This window comes from Rhodnius prolixus, unplaced genomic scaffold, assembly GCF_049639745.1.
Source record: "Rhodnius prolixus isolate KJV_2025 unplaced genomic scaffold, Rpr scaffold_1, whole genome shotgun sequence".
NCBI lineage: Eukaryota > Metazoa > Arthropoda > Insecta > Hemiptera > Reduviidae > Rhodnius > Rhodnius prolixus.
Genome location: NW_027411581.1, coordinates 10,959,443 through 10,980,708, shown reverse-complemented (window position 1 = coordinate 10,980,708; position 21,266 = coordinate 10,959,443). Strand labels below are relative to the sequence as shown.

The 21,266-nt window shown below is 30.0% G+C and overlaps 1 protein-coding gene and 1 long non-coding RNA gene across 17 annotated transcripts in view; one reads left to right on the top strand and one right to left on the bottom strand.

Annotated features, from left to right (window-relative positions):
• LOC141446317 (bromodomain-containing protein 2-like) overlaps positions 1–21,266 on the bottom strand; it is a 45,486-nt gene that overhangs the window by 4,092 nt on the left and 20,128 nt on the right. For 14 of the 16 annotated variants that reach the window (XM_074112883.1, XM_074112889.1, XM_074112886.1 and 11 more), the window contains 10 exons: positions 20,076–20,198; positions 18,313–18,420; positions 8,825–8,886; positions 7,625–7,751; positions 6,285–6,503; positions 2,651–2,842; positions 2,332–2,564; positions 2,089–2,247; positions 1,865–1,992; positions 1,280–1,424 (listed from right to left, as the gene is read on the bottom strand). In XM_074112883.1, coding sequence (XP_073968984.1) covers positions 1,280–1,424; positions 1,865–1,992; positions 2,089–2,247; positions 2,332–2,564; positions 2,651–2,842; positions 6,285–6,503; positions 7,625–7,751; positions 8,825–8,886; positions 18,313–18,420; positions 20,076–20,198 — 1,496 coding nt within the window. The remainder of the gene's footprint in view (positions 1–1,279; positions 1,425–1,864; positions 1,993–2,088; positions 2,248–2,331; positions 2,565–2,650; positions 2,843–6,284; positions 6,504–7,624; positions 7,752–8,824; positions 8,887–18,312; positions 18,421–20,075; positions 20,199–21,266) is intronic. The other 2 variants (XM_074112891.1, XM_074112892.1) reach the window with 1 other exon arrangement.
• LOC141446552 (uncharacterized) lies at positions 10,169–14,248 on the top strand. The gene is made up of 2 exons (XR_012453789.1): positions 10,169–10,583; positions 12,514–14,248. It is a non-coding gene; the product is annotated as an uncharacterized lncRNA (long non-coding RNA).

Below are 21,266 nucleotides of genomic sequence, written 5' to 3'. Positions count from 1 at the left end.
AGTAAAAAAAGTTGTGCTTTAACTAATTGTCGATAAACACATTAGTTTGATGTCTCAGAACTGGATAAAAATGATCATTATTAACTAAAACGAATAAAGGGGTTCAAGTTCAGTATTTCGTTTTGATCCTGTTGCCGCTTTCGTCCCTAAATTTATTAACCAGAATTCAATTTAAATGACGCAAGTTTACAATGTTTCGAAATTTTCTTGAAAATGACTCCCAGGGTTTTCTTCAAACGTTTAAAATGAATAGGTCCAACAATTTACATTAACCATCGTTTGTTGCCCATATATCAATAAGCTTTTTTATTTAAAACATTTTTCCAGAAAATTTAGATCAAATGGTGTTCTTTTTCTGGTGGTCGTAGTAATTAACTCTCATAAACCAGAAAATTTGTACGCTTTCCGGATGGCATATCAACTGGACTAAATTAAATATGAAACCACACACCGTTCACTTTCAAAATCTTGTGATTTACGAGAGACATACTGCAATACTTAGGATACGATGTAAAATTGATCATTCATAAAATTTTAATATTTCTAGAAAATGTTTAAAGCGAAATTATTGTTTAATTTTTATTTGATTATCTGTACGATCCTTTTCTTCTTTTATCTTCTTACTTTTATTATGGCAATTAACGAATTGATTTTCCTAATCAATCTTTGTTATGAATATTATTTGAGTAGTACATGTCTTCTACTACTTCTTAAATGAAGCTAACCAATCAGGACGTCCTCGTTAGTGGTCCTTGCAATTCTGCTAATTTGAATCTCCCGATGGATCAAGAGAAAGAACATCACTTTACTTCGACCCCTCAATGAGTGTGTATTCATTCTTGCTGAGGTTTCCTTGAATCTTGAACGTTTTAATCCAAAATTTAAGATTTCAGAAAGCTTGGTCTCAGTACCCTACGTCACTGGCTTAAAGGTGACCGCAGCTCACCTTTCATGATCCATATCACAATTTTTTTTTTTCGCTGTATTATTCAATTTATCACTATCTAACGATACTAGAAAATAGATGTACAATTTTTTTGTTATTTGTTGCTCCTGACTTTTTAATATAGTCTTCATGAAATTTCATAGCATTATTTCTTGGTTCATTAAAATACTTTTTAGTAATTCTTTCTGTTATTAAAAGCTTCCTCCCTTTAAGCACTTTAAGCTTGATTTTTAAGTGGCAAACAATGTGAGCTTACTTACTACTTACACCAATAGTAGCCCATAAGAATACGATAACAATATTTCAAGATATATAATTTGTTACACTACTTACAGCTTCTCTTCTTCTCCGTTCCTGTTCTCTTTGCCGCAACCGTTCCCTTTCAGCAGCAGCTTTATCTACTTGAGAACTAGGACTAGAGCTGTCATCTTGACTTGAACTCTTCACGTCTTCATTACGCGACGCTTCTACAGCTTTTCTAATTTTAAGAACGATAAACAAATACAAAATAATAACAATAACAATAATAATACATAAATGTGATATATGTGTATAACTAACCACTATTATCTTGAATAAGCATTTTAAGAGCGACATATTTGGAAAAAGTTTCACCTTTCAGTACCTCAGAGGTATACAACACATGGACACAAAAAGTCCATTTCTTAAAAATTTATTTTTTTAATGTTTCTAATAAAGAATTATTTTTTTTATTACATAACCATCTGTTAACATGCATCAATGTTACTTATTATCCAACAAATCCAGGTGGGCTTATAAGTAAGAAAAAACCGTGAAAAATCTTTCAATTGCTCTCCTGTAAAAAATTAAAAATGTGACATAGTGTTGTATACCTCCGTGGTACTGAAATAAATTAAACCAAGCTCTGTTAAAAAAAAAATAAAAAAAATGAATTACCTGGCCTTTTCTAGAGCTTCTTCCTCCTCTCTCTCTCTTCGTTTTTCGTTTTCTACACGAAGTCTTTCTCTTTCAGCTTGCTCTTTTTGGTGCCTTCTCATTTCCTGTTGCTCGATGAGAGCTCTTTGCTAAAATTTAGTAATAATAAATAATAAATCAATGTTTTCGGGGAACCGCTATTATTAAGTACTCTAATAACAATTTATTTTACAATTATAAGTTACCTTTTTAGCATTTTCCTTTGCTTGTTTTTTAAATGCTTGGAAACTGTCGGCCATAGTAGACTTAAAGGATGCAGCAGATGGTGCTGATGTCGGTGTTGGGGTGGGAGACTGAGCAAGGGATGACCATGAACTAGCATTTTTTACATTTTGCTCCACGCCCTATTATAACGAATTATTAATAAAACTAAAACGAAAGTTGATCACGACTGTACACTTACATGTTAAATTTATTAACACCAATACCTTTGGTTTATACACATGTGGTAAATTTTGGGCTTGAGGAATTTGCGGCTGAGGTTGCGGTTGCGGCTGTTGAGGTGGAGGCGGTTGTTGCTGTGGCTGAGTCTGTTGCTGTGCCTGCTGTTGTTGAGGCGGAGGCTGGGAATTCTTGTTCATATCTAAGAGCGGAGTTGGTAGCCCAGACGGTATTATGGTTGAAGCCGGCATACTTACAGGCAATGAATTGCTTAATAAACCTATAAAATTATAGTAATGCTATGAACTATTGGCAATTTTGAATAAATGTCTTAATAGATTGTAAAATTACAAAATAAAATATTACCATCATTATGATGGGTTAGGTTTGGTTTTTCTTCTTTGACTAGTGTGTCAGGAAGTGGATCGAAGACGGAAGGTAACGAAGTTACAAGTGTATCAGGATCAGTTTTGATATCCATCAAATCCGGTACAAGTTCTGGTACTGAAGATGATAGTGAGACTGGTGGTATTTCCTGTTTTATGTTCAAGACTCCAACTAAGCAAAAGTATGATACCAAATAAATAAAAAACAAACTTAAATAAAATATTTCTCATTTAAAATTTACTGATAAAGATATAAATTAGTCTTTGATTACTGTTAAGTGGTTTAATATCGAAATTGGGGTAAAATAATGATTACCATTCCAGTAATCGAAGAATACATTAAAGAAAAAAAAAGTATACCACTACACATTACACTACAGTTTTTAACGTGATAAAGGAAGTAAATTTCGTGATGGACTTCAATAAAAAGAATAACTGAATCACAACTTTAAATTTGAGTAAGAGCAACTAAAATCTAAAAAAAAGAATGCTTAAACTATAAGATATGATACTATAAGACATCCCTGATCTGACAAAAATCCACCAACCAACTGAGTCATTACTCGTTTTAAGATCAATGTTAAAAAGTTGGTAACTTTCAAAGCTTCTCTGATTTTATGTTTACGTCCGTACATAATGATGTTTAATTATTTACTAGGGAGGGGGCAAAACAAAAACACGGATTTCCGATTCAATCAACACTCGTCCAATTACTAAGTAATACATGCTCAAATAAGAATCACTTAAAAATATCATATCCGATAAAGCAAAGGAATAGAAGGCGTTGTTTTGTAGACGCTGTTAGCCTGCATATTACTGACAATTATAATTATTTATTTATTGTGCAGGAACTTTCCTATTGTTAGACAACCTTAGAGAAAAATCGAAGCCAGTGGAGCCTACAATCTTAGACTGGCGGAAAATTTTTGAATTATTATAACAATGATCTGGCTCCTCTCTCTCTTCATTTTTTACCAATTATTTAAATAAAAGAATCGATAAATTAAAAAATACTGTTTAACATGAATCTAACGATTATATTTATAAATTAAAGAACAGGTTGGGGGTACTTTGAAAGAAAACGCAATCAAGAAAGAATTAAAATATCAATAAAAAACCCTGAAGAGAGATAGAAAAATTATTAAATACTCGCATCTTTTCCACTTTACTCGCCAGTGAAGTAGAGAGGGAATAAGATAAAATGATTTTTTTTGTAAAGATAAAAAGAATAACCTACCTAATTTGAAAGCTTTCATTTAATAAAAGAAAGCCATTTACTGAGTAGAAAAAAAAGGCCATGGTGGATTTTGGCTTGCCGAGGAAACTAGTCCGAGTTATTCAGAGCCTTTACCTACAAAAATAAATAATTATCACTAGGAATGTCTAAGAACTTAGTAAATGTTTCTTTTTAGCAATAATAAAAACACAAATAAAAAACGAATGACTTTTAGTATAAATAAAATCAAAACTTATGCTCACTTTACGGTAGCTTTTTATTTGTTAAAAAAATAAGAAGAAAAGAACGCAATACTCTACACTTGAAAGCTAATTTGAACATTTTTTTTTAATTTTGTCAAAGGTCGCTGGATATGAATTAATCATTTTCATTTTTATTATTCTGTTATCGTGTTTTATTCTATTATTCTTATTATCTCTTTTAAGAAGGCTCATCAGGACTAGTTTAATCGGAACTGACAAATTATTATCTGATTAGGGTACTTTACTCCTGGTGAAGAGCATAAAAGTATAGGAAGAAAGGACTCTTGCACATATCAAGATATCTGAGGCAAGCATCCTTTTAACTAATAACTGAAGTCGGAGAAAAAATAAGACAGTACGTCTCATATTATACCTCTGAATTCGCATACCTAAATAATAATAACAAAAAAGTTCCACAACAAATAGCACTTCTAAATGAGGCCAATGTACTGTATAGTATTAAAATGTTATAGCAGGTTTATATTTCTTTCACTCTACTATAGGATATGAGTATTTTTATTTTAGTTGTATGCCTTTTAGCTAATGGAAGAGTTGGGCCCCAAACTGCTGCCATTGTACACCAAAAGCTTCTGAAGCAAATACTCAAGTATCAATAGATATTTCTGAGTTATTATCTAAGAAGTAATTCCGATGTGTTGAAGCGCACTGGTATAAATAAAATATTCTGCAGCCTTCACTCTTCTGGGAATTGAATCTGGATCGCTCGGACCAAAAATTCCGAAGTCTTGATCAATAGCGAAACTTTAACAATAAATAAAATTTCAATGTTCGCTGATTTTCCCAAAATCAGTTTACTCTTTTATCCATTTATTTATTACCTTACTTTAATAACTGAGGAACACATCAAAATAAGCAAGATTGAGGCAAGTTTTATATTGCTAGGAGCCAAATTAAAAAGTTTTCAAATGTTAATTTTGTTTAATGGGATGTACGGAAGAGAATAATTGTTTTCAGTTAAAGATGTAATGTTGAACAGAGAAACCATAGATGAAAGGAAACATATGAGCTGTGTAGTTAGCGTATTGGATTTCTCTTCCTAGTTCCTCACAGCTAGTTCATCACCGGTCAGTGTTGTTTGAAACGAGATCACACTGTCCGGAGAATGGCAGTGAACTGAAAAAAGCTCCGGGCGCCAATTATCTCAGATGTTGACGCGTCTTAAATAATATCGTAATAGATGACGGTTTTAAGTAGCATGCCTTGAAAGGAATTACCTAGGAGAATTAAGTTAGGTAAAATATTAGTATAGAAATAGGAAAGAGATAACAACACAAAACAGAGATATAATAGCAACATTGAACTAATGTTCAAGAGAACTCTATCACTGTAGCGAAAGAGATGTCAGACAGAATCTTTACTGAACTTTGAATAAGAAAGTCAAACAAAACTGCTCTTAATAAGATTAATATTTAGTAATAAGCCAGTAACCAATTCAATCTTGGATGATGAAGTAATAAAAGCGTAAATATCCTTCTCCAAGATTTCCATTGGAAATCTTACCTTAATTTGGTGAAATATCCTCTTCCAAAGAAGTTCTACTGTTTTATTGGAATCACTGACTAATTAATTGGGGAACTCCAAAAATTATTATGTTATTAAAATAAAGTACCGTTTAATTGTTCTGCGGTTTCACTTAATCCTTCTAATTTGTAACTATTTATTTTGAATGTCTCTTTCTAATTTTGAAAAAGATTTTTGATCAGCGTGAAGGAGACAAGTTGAAATCTTCTTAACTATTATAGACTTAGAAATATTGAACTAATTGTTTCTTTTTCAACTTCATTGGTTTTTTAGTGGAAGTAATCAAAAAGCAAGTTTTTTTTTAATGAAATAGATACATATTGTCCTTATGAAACTAAAAATTTAAAATATGGAACCATCAGAGTGTAATATTAATAGAAAATTCTAAATAAATATCTAAAGAAGTGGAAAAATTAAATCCTAAAAAATAATATTTGAAATAATTAAACAGTATAGTTAACTTAATAACTTTACGGGTAACTTCATTCCCAATTAAAAAAATCCCATAAAAATAGTGATAATGAAAAATATTCTCATTCTCAGCAAAAAGGTACGAACGGAACAAATAAATCTTTAACAGTATTAATGATTACCTGTATCCATTGTTGGCATTGGATTTGGCATTGGCATTGCAGATGAAATTGTAGATGTGGGCGGCAGTGCCTGTGGTACAGAATGAGTGGTTGGTAAAGCAGGAGTTGGCGTAGTTATGCTTGGCCGCTTTGGCATTACTGGTGCTGCAGTTGCAGTGGCTGACGGTCTTGCTGGCTGGGGCGGAAGAGCGTGGGAAGCAACTACGGGTTTCAATAAACCTAGTAAAATTATAACTTAACGGTTAAATTTGAGCCTTATTATTATTATTAAGAGAAACCCACTTTATAAAAATTATATTTTTAATTGTATCATGCGTTAGGAAAAAAATTCCGGACAAGTGGGGGAGAGTTTCTAATGTTTCATTAATTGATTTAAAAAAGTTGATCCTGACGATCACTGAGATTACCCAGGGATTGCACTGTCAAGTTTTTTACATCAAAACTGGCAGCTAGGATTATGTGTTGGGCTGATCAAAATAAAATTCTTCTAAAGAAGAACAAAATGGATTCAGATCTAGTCGAGAATGTACGAATCGTTTTTTCATCCTGAGCTCCGCTAATATCATTTGTTTGCCTAATAAAAAGTAGTCCTGTTTTTGTACTATTTACAGACTCCAAACGGTCCTTTGACTCTGTACATTATTCTAAATTATGGGTGAAGTTACATTATCTTAGCAAATGAGTGGGTAAATAATAAAAACTCTGAAAAGTCTGTATGATGATGCTGTTCTTGTAGTAAGAGGTGATTGCTCTCGTTTTGACAGTTAAAATATAATTTAATGTATAGCAGAGCTGAGAATAGCCGAAAGAATAGAAATGCAGACCCCACCTTAGGCACAGTGTATTTATTTACAGTAAACCTTGGAAAAAAAATCTTAGCGAACTTCTAGTAGCGGGATTTTGATTGCTGTTCCTGTAGTTCCTCAATCAAAATAGTTTCGTCTTTCTGCGACTCTTGAGATATTTTGTTCTCTCTCCTCACACTCTCTCACAGAAACACCCTTCTTATCTTTTTTTCCCCAATGCAGGACCCATAATATGTTCCAGGAGAAAACTAAATTTCGAAAATTTGACACTATAATAAAACTAACTTTTCATAGATTTAAGAGAAATAAACAGCCTATGATATAAACTATTTTTCAACTGAAGGAAGTCCTAAACAAGAGTTACAATGCGGCAAATTGAATTACATTAAGTTCAGGCAGGAGCTTAATTATTAGAAGTCAATTTTACAAGGAGAACCCAAGTTAAATTTTTGGTTTTAAAATAATACACTTATATATTCGTTTAAAACAAGTTATAAGAGAGAGGCAAAGTAAAGAAGATGAAAATAAGTATACCAGGGTCTGGTTGTGTAATGCCAGGAGGTATTGGTTTATTGCCTCCCATTCCAATTTGCGCTGGAGGAGGTTTGTTTATTCCAGCAGTAGCCATTGTTACAGTAGCAGGAACAGGTGGCTGATTTGCCTAAAGATGAGAAAAAAGGAATTAATAAAATCGAATTTAATCAACATATTTCTAAATAAAAATAATAAAATTAAACCAACAGATCGATCGGTAATAAAAAGAAAGTTATCGATAATTGATTCAAAACAGATTCTTTGTTAGGAACCTAACTCCATTTATCCAAACTCCTTTTTGACAAATCTAACAAGAGCAATTTTTGAAAATGTGTAAACCAGAAGAGCGACTGTAAAGAAAACTTTTTCCGAATTTTCCTTAATTGTCTAGGCAATCGCAAAAGGGTTTGTTTTTTTTTTTTAACTGAGTAATCACGAAAAACCTTTTTAGGAAATATTAATTTTGGAGATGATTTTTGGGGTCCAAATGATGTCACGGTTTCTTCAACACTACCATCTATTAATTATATAAATGAGTACATTATAAAATAAACTAATTTTTAATATAAGTAAATTACATTTAAAAAATGTTCGATCACTGATTGAAGTGCATATGTGTTAAAATTAAGATTTTTTAAAATTAAATAGGCGCTAGTGTATTTTATTTCTATTATTATTATTTTTGCAGTGATGAACAACCAAAAAAAGATTTGAGACCTCTGAATTAAAATTCTTTTGTCGAAATCACTGTTATTCTTCTAGTACCGAAATGATTATCCCAATTCTGACAATTTTTTTTCTAATATTACAGGATTTTTCCAACGTGTCTTATTTTTAAAAATGAGCAGGGGTCCAAAATCATGCAAACTCAGTGCCCTGCGGCTAGTTTATAACCACCGCTGCCAGCAAATCCTGAAGTATTTCAATTTTAGAATAAAATTTACATACACTACCACTTTCTTAAATGATATTTTTTAGAATTAATGACTTAATTCACTCTTAAGAAGCTTCAATTTTACTAAATTTGTTTTAGAAGTACCTATTTTTAAAAACCAGAGTCTCACGCTAACTAAATAAGAAGTATTTCTTCAATGCACCTCTAAATATAAATTTCCCGAAAAACTAAATTCCGGTAATTCGTCACAAAGTAATACTGAACCAATGAATAAGGATTTATGAGAAGACATAAATTCAACTTACAGTCGTTACTAGCTGATGGTTTTTCTTGTTTTTATTCTTCTTAGGGGGACGGCCTGATCTTCCTACAAAAGCAAATGCAGCAAAACAGAAATTAATGGTTACAATACGCATAAAACAATAAAATAATTTTGATAAAATTTGATGTTTGTCATTTAATTATTCTTAAATTTGGTTGGAGGGAAGAAGAGAAAATTGAACCTTAGGTCGAAATTAAAATTGTAGTTACAAAACCTGTACTTCGTTCAATAAACTGATCTAATTAATAGTTATAAATACCATATAATAGTGTGCAGAACGTTGAGATTGGGGGAAATCTTAAGGATGATCATGACTTTAATTATCTAAAAAAAAAAAAAATCTATATATAATGAAAAGTAACCATTTAAAATTAGACTTAAAATTAAAATTTTATTTTAGAACTGTATACAACTGCCACTTGTTCGTTTTTATTATAATCTGAAAATATTAAAAAAATTATACAATACATTTTATACATAAACTCATCATCGAGAATGCAAAGATGGCAATAATTACACGTATTATTTCTTTCTTTGTTTTTATCTTTATTTGAATTTTTAAATAAAAACTATTTGCACAAGAAAAATTTTATATTTAATTTTTTAGATTTCAGATTAAAAACGTTTTCTTTTTCTGACAAAAATACTAAAAATAAATGAAAGAAGTGATGCATTTTGAAAATGCTAGCCTTTCACAAGTACAAAGAACTTTTTCTTTACTTTTGTTTATTTTTATTTTTTGCTTAATCAGATATGATACATGTGCTATTTACAAATTATATTCACTTTGTATATATTTAATTTTTCGTATTAGTATTTCATTTTTTTTTTTTTTCTTTTTTTTACAATTAAAACAAAAATTCCTTTTTGTCACAAATTATACAAATTCATCCACATTTCACAGTATAATTTCAAATAATAAATTTAAAAAATATATATATTTATGAATGAATTCTTTAAAAAAAGTAAGGATAAAAAAAATTATATAAATTACAAATTAACAATTTCGTAAAAAAGAATTTAAAAAAAAATTAATGACTTAATTTACTCTTAAGGAGCTTCAATATTACTAAATTTGTTTTAGAAGTACCCATTTTTAAAAATTAAGATAATAATAATAACACTAAGAATAAAAAAAAACTTCTATCACATTAAAATAACCCTCATTCTGGGTCATATAAAGGGAAAGAATTAATATTGCAAATGCCATTTAACGATGCAATACGATAATCAAACTTCTTAAAAATTATGTACAAGAAGTGCATTGCAATGTTTTGTTTTTAATTACTCATTGAATAGAAAAAAAAAAAGAACTCAAATACTGGGAAAAGTACTAGAAGTGCATAAAGAATTTAAATAATTAGAATAAGAAGGTTAGTTATGAAGGAAAAAATAAAGACTAATTTACGAATTAATTTCTTTAAATATAATTCGATTTTTTTAAAATAGTTATATTACAAATATATAATGAGCAAGTGTTTCTATTACATAGAAAAGTTTTTTTTCCATTGAAACCACATATGATTCAATTTTCTTAAAACACGTGAAAAACAATGAAGTGTAAAGATTTAGTAATTCCCTACTTATTCTCCACAAATTTATTTTCAGAATGGCTAATTTTAATGGTTTTATACTTCAAAATTAAAACGTCTCATTTAAATACTCGTCAACAAATTAACGTTATTTGAATTGGAGACTTATTTTCTTGAGGACATCAGTCCAGGAAGAGCATTTCAGACAAGGTAAATTCTTATTCTATTTTCATTTAGAAATTTGTGTTTTCCTAACGAAGAAGCCACACCTACAAGTTGAAGAGAGATAATGGGTAAGCCATACTTTCAAAACAGTTTCGATAAAAGATCATCTTCAAAAAATCATCTAAAAACTATTATAAATAGTGCCAGCCCCAAAAAGTAGACGAAAGTAAGTTTCACAATTATCTTAAAACTGGAGGATCGTTTCCAATGTCTTACTGTTCGAGGGTAAATGATGGAAGGATTTTTTTTTTTTTTTTTAGAACCATAATCTTGGATATTATCTGTTGAGTATTCTTGAACATCACGCTTGTAAGCACGTGTATGTTAGGAACTTAAAAAGTCGTATTACACGAATTACAAAACGAGATTCTGACGAAACTAAGCCATCTTGAATAAAATCATAATCTCGACTTTTTTTTTGCATTAAGAATTAAAAAAACCTACTTAAAAATAAATTGCAGATAGCAATTTAGAAGAAAGAAAAATTATTAAATGAAAAGCTAATTGCTCTAAAAGAGCAAAGAGAAACAATTCTGAGGTTTCATAAAATGAAATCTATAAATAACTGCAACTTTTCTTCGGAGATTATTAAGATTGCCTTTCCAGCCTACATATAGTTTTCCTTTTAAATAGAAACTGTAATTGAAAAGGTTGGGTGAAATGCGAACGAAGTTCATGCTCCGAATAAGACAGAGGGTCGGGAGATAATCATTCTACCCTCTTTCACGAAATGGACAAAATGATACTTGAAGATCCGGATACGGATCACTTAGTCAGAGCATTGAGCTTATAGAAGCAAAAAACAGAGATTCAGTCTTCCGTTGATCAATCTGGAGTAGGTTGTTGCCTTCCCCATCCATAGATGGCATACTAAGCGCCTTTATTTAACTTTCAGAACATTGAGCATAAAAAAATGTACCTTGTTAAGCCTCCATTTCATTTACAGAGATTCCGCTTCTAGTTTAACGTATATGTATTATTGCAGAGTTATTAAGGGAACAGATCATTCTGCGAATGAGTCATTTGGGAAGAATTTATTAATCATTTTTATAACTTTAAATCAAACCCGCTTTAAAAAAAAAAAATATTTAAAAAGTTATTAATTTTTAGAATTATATGTAAAATTGTGTAAAAGAAATGTGAAATTATTCTGTAAAAATGGCAACATGGTTTTTATTATTTATCTAAAAAGAAAATTTTAGAATTTAAATTTAACATTTTATTGTTTAAATTATAAATTCGAGGAGAAATGCAAATACACAAAAATTATGTAAATTCTTGAAAATCGTTTTGTTCATTGTACGACTTACTTATAAAAACTTTTTCTTCTTTTTAATGTAAAAAAAATAAATTAATGTAAGCAAGTTGTCCAATAATTGGGAATAAGTTGCACATCAACTAGCCTAAGCAGCTAATTGAATGCAGTATAAACCCTTCTCCAATAAATTAATTGCCATAAAGATTTGTTTTTTTTTTTTTTTTTTAATTAGTACTACCTAAAACGTTATTTTAAGAAAATATATATACTTTTTTTGTCAAGTTATTCTAACCGCACTAAAAATGGCAAGATGTGCTGATAAATTACAAAAATACTACAAAACATAACTTACATTTTAAATAAAATCTATCAAAAAATATTCAATTTTAAATACATATACTATTATTGAATTAAAAAAAAAATCGTAAAGTATAAAAAGCTTTACCAATTTATAAAATGAAAAAAGTTTAGAAATATGAATTCAAATAACAGGTTTTGTTATTTTTATTTATATTACATTGTAATAATTTATATTTCCTTATCGTCGGCAGTAAGATTTTTTGTTTATATGGTTAATCATTTGCGGTTGAAATAAATAAACTGGTGTTTATAAACAAGAAATAAATAAAATCTACAAAATGACCGTTTTTGTTACAGAATTTCTCTGAATCTTCATCCTGGCAAGACTGATTTTACAAGCACAATATCAAATTAATGTTTAGACTCTGTAGAGTGTTTCTAAATCAGTTCGTCCCCTTTTAAATCGTCTATTCGCATGTGCATTTTTTTTGAAAACATTTTGTATCTCAAGATATAATTGCAATTTTACATTGCCCAGAAAGCTGCCGAAAACATACGTACTCCAAGTGGAAGATGTCCCAGCAAATTGCCTGATTAGTTTCAAGAACTGAACAAATTGGGTCCTTAATAAACTTTTTCAAGAAAAATTGTCTTGTAAAATCAAACCTGTAGCTTTTGCTACAGCTGAAATTGACTAAATATACCGTTAGCGGCCCATTGTAAGCTATGAGAGAGACAAAAAAAGTGGATTCAGAAAATTTAACACAAGCCCGCAATTCAACAACTCTCACAAGAATTTGATTTTTGCCTATTCCCCTTGGAAAAAAAAAAAAAAATAATAATAATAAGCTACCAATAACTCGCAGAAAAAAAAAATTGTGAGATGTTACGGGAAATTGATTTACCGACGAAATCCTGAGTCAAATGGTCGGCCAACATTTTACTAGCAATAAAACAGTATTTCCAGTTGGTGCAAATAAGCAATTTACGAAATATCTATTTTGTGCGTTTGTTTGACTAATTAATCAATAATTCGTTCCCGATAACTTTCCAATGTATTCCGATCTTCGCTGTTATTATTTCCAAAAATTGCTCAACGTCAACCAGGGTTGGTCAATAGCACTGTTGAAAATTGGAACAGTCTTTTCCCCCAGAAAGATATCCACTAGGCCTGATACCCTCTAGATACAATAAAGAAACCATGCATTTGGCGGCACTGAACTCTTTTAAATCCATTACAATCCAGACGTAGCTCCACCCGACTACTACTATTCGTTTGGTCTTTGGCAAAACTTTCTCAGCGAGAGAAAACTTAATAGCTTCACCAAAAGCTGAAGCGTATGTTTGAGTAGAGTGGTTTTTTATTCAATTCCCCTGAAAATATCAACGGACGAGAAGTTCCAAAATTCTATCGTAATGAGCTATGTTTTGAATAAAAGTTTAAATATGGTAAAAGATAATAAATATAAAAATTATGTTTACAGAAAACGGTCATTTTTTTTTTTATTTTTTTTTTTTACATCCCATTACAAGCACTAAACAAAGGAGAAAAAGTAACTTGGTTATTATTGCGCTATTCATTCTGTAGTATTCATTCTATTGAAGAAAATTTTCAAGATATTATCCAGATAAAAATTAACTTCTGTCTACCCCATTATGAAATATAATAATTATTTTAACACGTACAGCAACATAACCAAATTGCTTTTAAAAAGCCAAAGTACAAACAATGTGATTGGAGGCAGCAGACAGCAGCTTTTGTTTTCTTTAATTTTTTTTTTTTTTGTTCCTTTTTAGTTAGACTTAGTAACACGGAGCTGATGACCAGCCCCCAAGTCACATTGTCTGCAACTCATAGTCCTTTCGCAATAGCAATAAATAGTAATAAATAAAAATAAAATAATAAAAGAAAAAATAAATAAAATAAATAAAGCGTACAACTGATGAAAGTGCGCTTTATTCTACTTTTTGGACGAAAAAATTATTAAATCCACCCAACTCTCTTTTTTAACAAAAAAAAAAACTTTTTTCCCCTACCCTGTAAAAAGAAAATGAAAGAAAATATTGACAAGAAATAATAAAGAAAATAGGCTGTGGCTGACCCCAATCACACATTCTGCACTCTATGGCTGGTACATACATGTACACATACAACAGTAACTGTATATGTAAATATATATATATATATATATATATGTATGTATATACACATAATTTTTACTCTGAATTTTAATTAAATACTATATATATATATATTTAGAATAAGTGAATTTATGTACAAATATTTGTTTAAAAAGTAAAAAAAAAAAAAAATATAATAAATAAAAATAAAAATTAATAAAAAATATATATATATAAAATTACACAACCATAGTGAAAAATATCCCCTCCCAAAATGTATTTTGTATATGCTTGTTATATTTTTTTAGGACTGTATCTTATTGATGAGAGGGGAATTCTAATAACTATGCTGTCTTGTGGTTATTCACACCTATAAAACAAAAATTACATGAATTAGATATAATTTTTCTTTTCCTATCTAATCTTTATTAATGCTCTTTTTTCCTTTAATAGTTAAGAAATTTGCAGATTATAAAATAGAATCCATTCTGAAATAATAGTTCAATTTTGAATTTTATTTTAATGTCTGAAACTTAATGACTGAATATGTAAAATCATTTGGGTGTTTATGTTTTGGTAAGTCTTAAAAGAAAAAGTGCATTTTAAGAACCATCCACTGGACAGTGTGAATATAGACGCTTAGCCAGAAGAGTGAGTAAAACTGCAAACACTCCCAACTTTTCAGACGAAAAAAGGAAAAGAAACACAAAAACGTATAATAATAATATTAATAATAATAACAGTAACGAAATTTTCTCTAACCGATCTCTTAAAACTTTTCTCTAAGATGAAATTTACTAATAAATGCTTAGCTAACTTCCACAGCTCGAGAATTTTACCAGAAAATAAAATACCCGAAAAAAATATAATATCTATGTGTATATTTAAAAAACACCTTTCTTAAGAAGTTACTCGATAATAAAATACCACCTAAATATATTTTTTATTTTTAGATGCATCAACATCTTTTATTACAGATGATGTTGTTTATCATCAGATATTGAGCTGTAAGAAGCTTCCTGGAAGAGAAAGTCTAAGGGCAGTGCGATGGATTCGTATCCTGGATCTCCGCGTGGGAATCCAGAGCACTCTTTCCTGGCATGGCACGATATTAATCCTAATCTCAGCTGAGGATTTTCAAACATTATCATTATTATTTATTTATTTTTTTTTTTTAATAGGATTCTATTTTAAACCGATGAGGAAGATGACCAATTTTCTTCGCACTTATTGGAATTTAAATTAAGTGCAGAAACATAGGAATTCAAATTCCAAGAGGAATGGGTGTCAGTCAATCATAATAGCCTGAATTCCGAACACATAACGTGTTTCATTAATAATAATAATAATAGTTTAAAAAAAAAAAAAACAATAGAGTAAAAAAAGCATTCAAGACTAGCGGTTTTTTAATTGACCAAAAACGAGATTATTTTTTTTTACACAGGAGAAGCAATGTAAACAGTTAATTAGAGACTGATTACGGCAAAAAAAAAAAAAAAACTTATCACGATTAATAATGTATCATCATTGTATTGAGGTTTATTACTCGAAGAAAATTATTTTCTTTTTTGCAGATCAAACGAACGAAATGAAATGAAGTGAACGAATGAGTAATGAAACGAATGAATTAAGCATGAACCAATCAAAAACTTCAGCGAACAATATTCGCGACTAAGTACATTCAACTCTAGTCCTACACCCATTATAATTGCTGGATTTCAGGTTTTAAGATTTAAAAAATAAAAAAAATAATAATAATAATAATAACCTTAGATGTTGACGCGCCTTAATCATTAAAAAGGAAAAATAATAATAATAAAATTAATCAAATATTTGTGAACATTAGCATTATTTTGGAATAAATGAAACTTATTACAATCGTATAAGCAAAGCGATCGATTATCCCCAATTATTCATTTTCAAGTATTGCTTCTATACTCGTACTTCGAAAATGTTTTCAAAAAATTTCTCAGTTAATTTAATGGATCTTAAAATACCACAAAAACCTTCATCATTCTAAATATTAGATTGCATATTCCATTGTCCTTCTCGTCGAATACTTCTATAAATTAAGTAGAAAAGCAAGGTGTTGTGTATTGTGGACGCCAGTACGTATTGCTTGTGCGTCCCAGTTTCGGTAGCCATAGAAAGAGAGAAGGAAAGTATTATTATGGGCGCTAATGACCTGCAGCCGAGAACCATTAAATAAATCGATTGTAATTATGCTATAACCAACTAATTATGCCGTAAATTATAATCGATCAAATATGTTTACAAATTAGTGCACCAGGATCCCAAATAATTTCATATGTGGGGCGAATAAGATAAGCTCTGAATGCTTTTTGAATCTTTTAAATTTGTGTTGACTTTCCAGTACCGTAACTCACACTCAACTTGGATGGAAATGGGATCGAAGTAATAATTCTACTAATATCTAAATTTTAATGGGGAAGGTTTTACTAAATTCAAATTCATAAGAAGAACCACTACTTCTATAAAATAAATATACACGTACATTATTTCTGAAAGAAAAACATTGTTCTTGCGCAAACGTTTCTATTTCAAAGTTTCCAAGGTTGTAATGACAAATCTTTTTCAAACTTATTGGTTTCTTTCATATATTTCTCCCAAATGCCTTCTACAAAACTCAGATTGCGTGAACAAACTTATGGTAAATAATATAAAATTCATTTTCAACAGGTGAGCAAACCTGTGCTAAGTAGAAATAGAACTTTTGAATGACCGCTTAAACTAAACCTCCCTCTCCAGAACCCCCTTTAAAATATTAGAATCCCTTCCTCCACCAAATAAAATCTTCTAAACTTCTCTTGCCCTTGAAAAAAAAAAAAAAAAAGTTGTAAAGATGGTGGAGCCTTAAAGTTTGATAGCTTGCTTTTTTCCATCGTAACATGCACTTTATTCTTACAATCAAACTATTCCAACCATCTTTAGAGATTAGTTAATTAATTTAATATGAAGAATTTTATTTCCTCTTTTTATAAAGCGTTATGAATCAAAATGTTCAAACCAGTAACTATTTCGTTTTAGCTCGTACCAAACATTTGCACAATTTATCTTGTTTGATTTCCGTTTAATTCACAATTAAAACTTCACTTCCTTTCATTCTCTTCCGCGAACTACTTCTTGAATACCCCTTTTTATTTTTACAACTTATGTAGAGTCTTCTTATCAAGCCCCCTTCTTAAAGTCACAATCTTTACCTAATCTTCCTGATTTTCTAAACAATAGCCAACCAGCCTAATATTTAAACATGTTTCAACATGTTTATTACTATATTGTGAATAATCAATATGAACCCACCTTGATGATAAAGGAGTTAATTCTTATTATGACTTAGATTAATATTTTTGTGAGCCAATGCTGGAGAATTGCTAAAATTCTTAGATTTTCTGCTTAAGTAGACAACAAATCTGAGAATTTATAGTTCTTAGAAGATTTAACAGCAACTTTAACCCTTAATTGTTATAATCTATAATATATAAATCACCACATTCCTCACAAATGTCATACCTTTCTTATAACAAGTTGCGTAAACAAAGTTTTGGCAAATAATGTAAAATTTATTTATGACTGCTTTTTGTTGCTTGCAATTTGTATTTACGAATATAGCGACATATTTAAAAAAAAAAAAATAACCAAATCATCAGAAAGTTTAGCTAAAAATTTTTCTCATGAATAGTGGATGCCGTCAGAAAATGTTTGTGTAACTACTGCTGTAAGTAATTATTTTTTACCTTAAAAAAAGAGGTCAATTTCATATAAATCAGAACAGGGAAAATGAGAATAATGTATTTAGTTCTTTACCGACCTGAAATTGCCTAAATTACCTAAAGAGACTATTACATACATTCTATGGGTTGTTAATAATCTCTAATTTAAGATATGAATTGTACTTTTATTGTAAAAAGGCAACTTGGGCGTTTAAAATAACCGCTTCCCTAAGAAGTACCACCTATTCCTTCCTGAAAACATTAAAAAAATGCAATTATTTATAAAAAGTATTAATTTTCTTACCTGCTTCACTATCAGATGTATCTGAGGAACTACTGGAAAGGCTTGAGCTGCTTGAGTCCGAATCCGAACTAGACGAACTTGAAGCTGTTAGCCTTGAAGATGGGCCGCCTGTTTTAATAAATTTTTTTGATTTAATAACTTATTTTCCTTCAACAAAAAAACAAATCTAATTTTTCTTTATGCTCATAGATAACAAGATCATTACAATCAAACCTTCTATAATTTTAAATTTTAAATAACTCTCAGCAAACATAAAGCGTTGGAAAAAAAAAGTAGAACAAACAATTAGTACAAATTATGAGACAACATTCACGTTCGTCACAGAAGTTCATGTATGCTACAAAGTGGACCAACCTACGATTAATATTGCGTTACTCTCAGCAGTTTAAAGAGCTTACACAGAAAGCCAAATACACAAAAAGCATCCACTACTTTTCCTCAAGGAAATCTAGGTATCTTAATTTTACAGAGACAAGTTGACAAATTATCAGCGGTTACAGAGATAGTGACCGCTATCAACACTGCTCTCATTACATCTAAAGAATTTTGTTTCTGTTATGTTAGCATACTGCAATAAAGAACCAAAACAGATCTTTACAAGTCTTTTTATAGTAGATGTATTGAAATATCGTTAAAATAGACTGAAAGGTACGAGTTTTCATAAAATCTCCGCAAAGTTGACTAGTTAAAGCGAACAGAATACATTTAAAATGATTGTTTATAAGGAGCCTGACGCATTTTTATTTTCAACATTGAAGAAATGGATGATGGAGAATTTAAATGTGGACGTATTTATTTTGATAATGGCCCAAGTGAAGGACAGCTCAAAGTAACAGCCAAATATGTGAACATCGAAAAGAACCGCCACAATAAAATACTGAACGATCATCAGTCAAAAGTATGTGACATAGGTAATTGGTACAAGAAAGAGTGCGTTCCACTTTTCACTGAGAATTACTAATAACAGCTTACAAGTTGGATACCGCTTTTATTTAATGCAGCCTAGAAACGAATTTCGCAACAGTGTTTGGTTTATTCAATAATAATTCTCAGTTTCAACCTCCACTTCTCCAGAAACGGAACAGTAATCAAGGCAATTGGCTGGTAAGTTAGCCGATAGCTCTGCAACCAAAAAAAGGAAGTCGATTTCATCTGCGGAAAGGGTACACCTTCCAGAATCGCATTTTAGCGATAGATATTCATCTAAAAACCAATTTACCCAGTGAGAGGGCTAAAAGAGGATTGCCAAGAAAAATAACATTTTAGTACTAAAGAACTTATTCTTTTACTTGCAGTTAAGAACTTTTCACTTTCCTCCGTAGAGAGAGAATTTAGAGAATAGAGAATTTATACAAAAAAACAAAAATTAATATGATGCTTTTAACTACAACGTAACAAAATCTAACAGGTTCATCACTAAAATTGCAACTAGAATCATCAAAGCGCACGTTCGCGAGTGCACATTTGGTAGAAAACACACAATCCATCAAAAACTCTTTTTAATTCACGGAATTTCTGAACTTATAGTCCTGTGGGAAACTAATTTTCTGAAAATTGACCCAATCCTAATAATTACTAAGGAACGAGTAAGTATAAAAACTGAAAGAGAAAGTACTATAAAAAATGAAAGAGAGAATACTAACTACATAAAGCAAACAATGATTCTGGAATATTAAAAAACCTATACGGAAAGTGCTACGATTAGTTTTCATTAATAACAATTAGTTCTCTTAGCAGAAGAATGTTCAAAATAAGGAGCCCACCTTTTTTGGTCTGTTTTTTCGTAGAACCACCCAGCTGGCCAGACACATCCTGAAGCCGCTTTTCTAATTCTTGCTTTTTCTCTGCCATCGCTTCGTCCTTTAATTTAGTTGAAACTTTTTTATCTGCAATTTAAATTAAATGGCTAATCATTTTGAATATTTACATTTTTTTGCAAATTCATAGTTTTTAATTAAATTTTAACTGATTTAAAAAAATAATCAAAAATGTGTAAGGAGCTTCTAAATGTAAAACAAAAAACAGCAAGTGCTAAATTTTAAAGTTGAATAGTTAAATTAAAAAAAAAAAACTCACAATTATTATCAAAAAATAAAAATAAAAAATTAAGTGATGAAATTAATATGAAAACAAACATGTGCATTAAATACTACTTGCTCGTAAAAGCTTGAAAAAGCTTCTTTAAAAGATAGTACTATTCACACTACAACAAACATTTAAGCATTATGACAATTACCTGTAACTAAACATGGTTATTAAAAAAATAAAAACAGCCAGCCAAAACACTAATTAGAGTTACTGCCAGAGGTGTAGGGTGGACCCTTCGCAATTTTAAAGCCAAAAAAGGTAGGACGGACAATTATACGTTGAGTCAAATTATATATTCAATATAGATTAGGATCCTTTTCAACAATAAGTCTTAGTAAAAAGCAAGAATAGAATTAAAAATAATAACTCAAATAAATCTTTTTATTAAGTAAATTAATTCATACGGTTTTTCTCGCGCTGTATCTGTACTTGAGTCCAAAAAAAAAGAACTAACTTTATTTAAACGAGGTGAAAAATTCTTTGGAAACTAATCACTAACTTAATTTATACTGCACTATCGACATTCCCTGCAAAACCTGGTAGTCACAATCTGAGTTTCTGTAATCTTAAAAGAGAACAATGATAAACGGATTTTAAAACTTAATGCTTGAAGTCCAGAATCTTATCTAATTTTAATTAAAAATCGACTTTATAGTGTAACGAAGTTAAAGAAGCATTTCTTTGATTTGAATACTTTTAAAAGAAATCCTGTTGGATGCAGGACTAGTTTTGCAAGAAACATAGTTTAAACGTCGTGGCACGAATGTTTTCATTGTTTCTGAGGTTTCGGATTATCATTTATCATTAGAGGTTGATTCATCAGATGGTGTAGAAAATTTGATAACCACTATTTCTGTCACTTACTA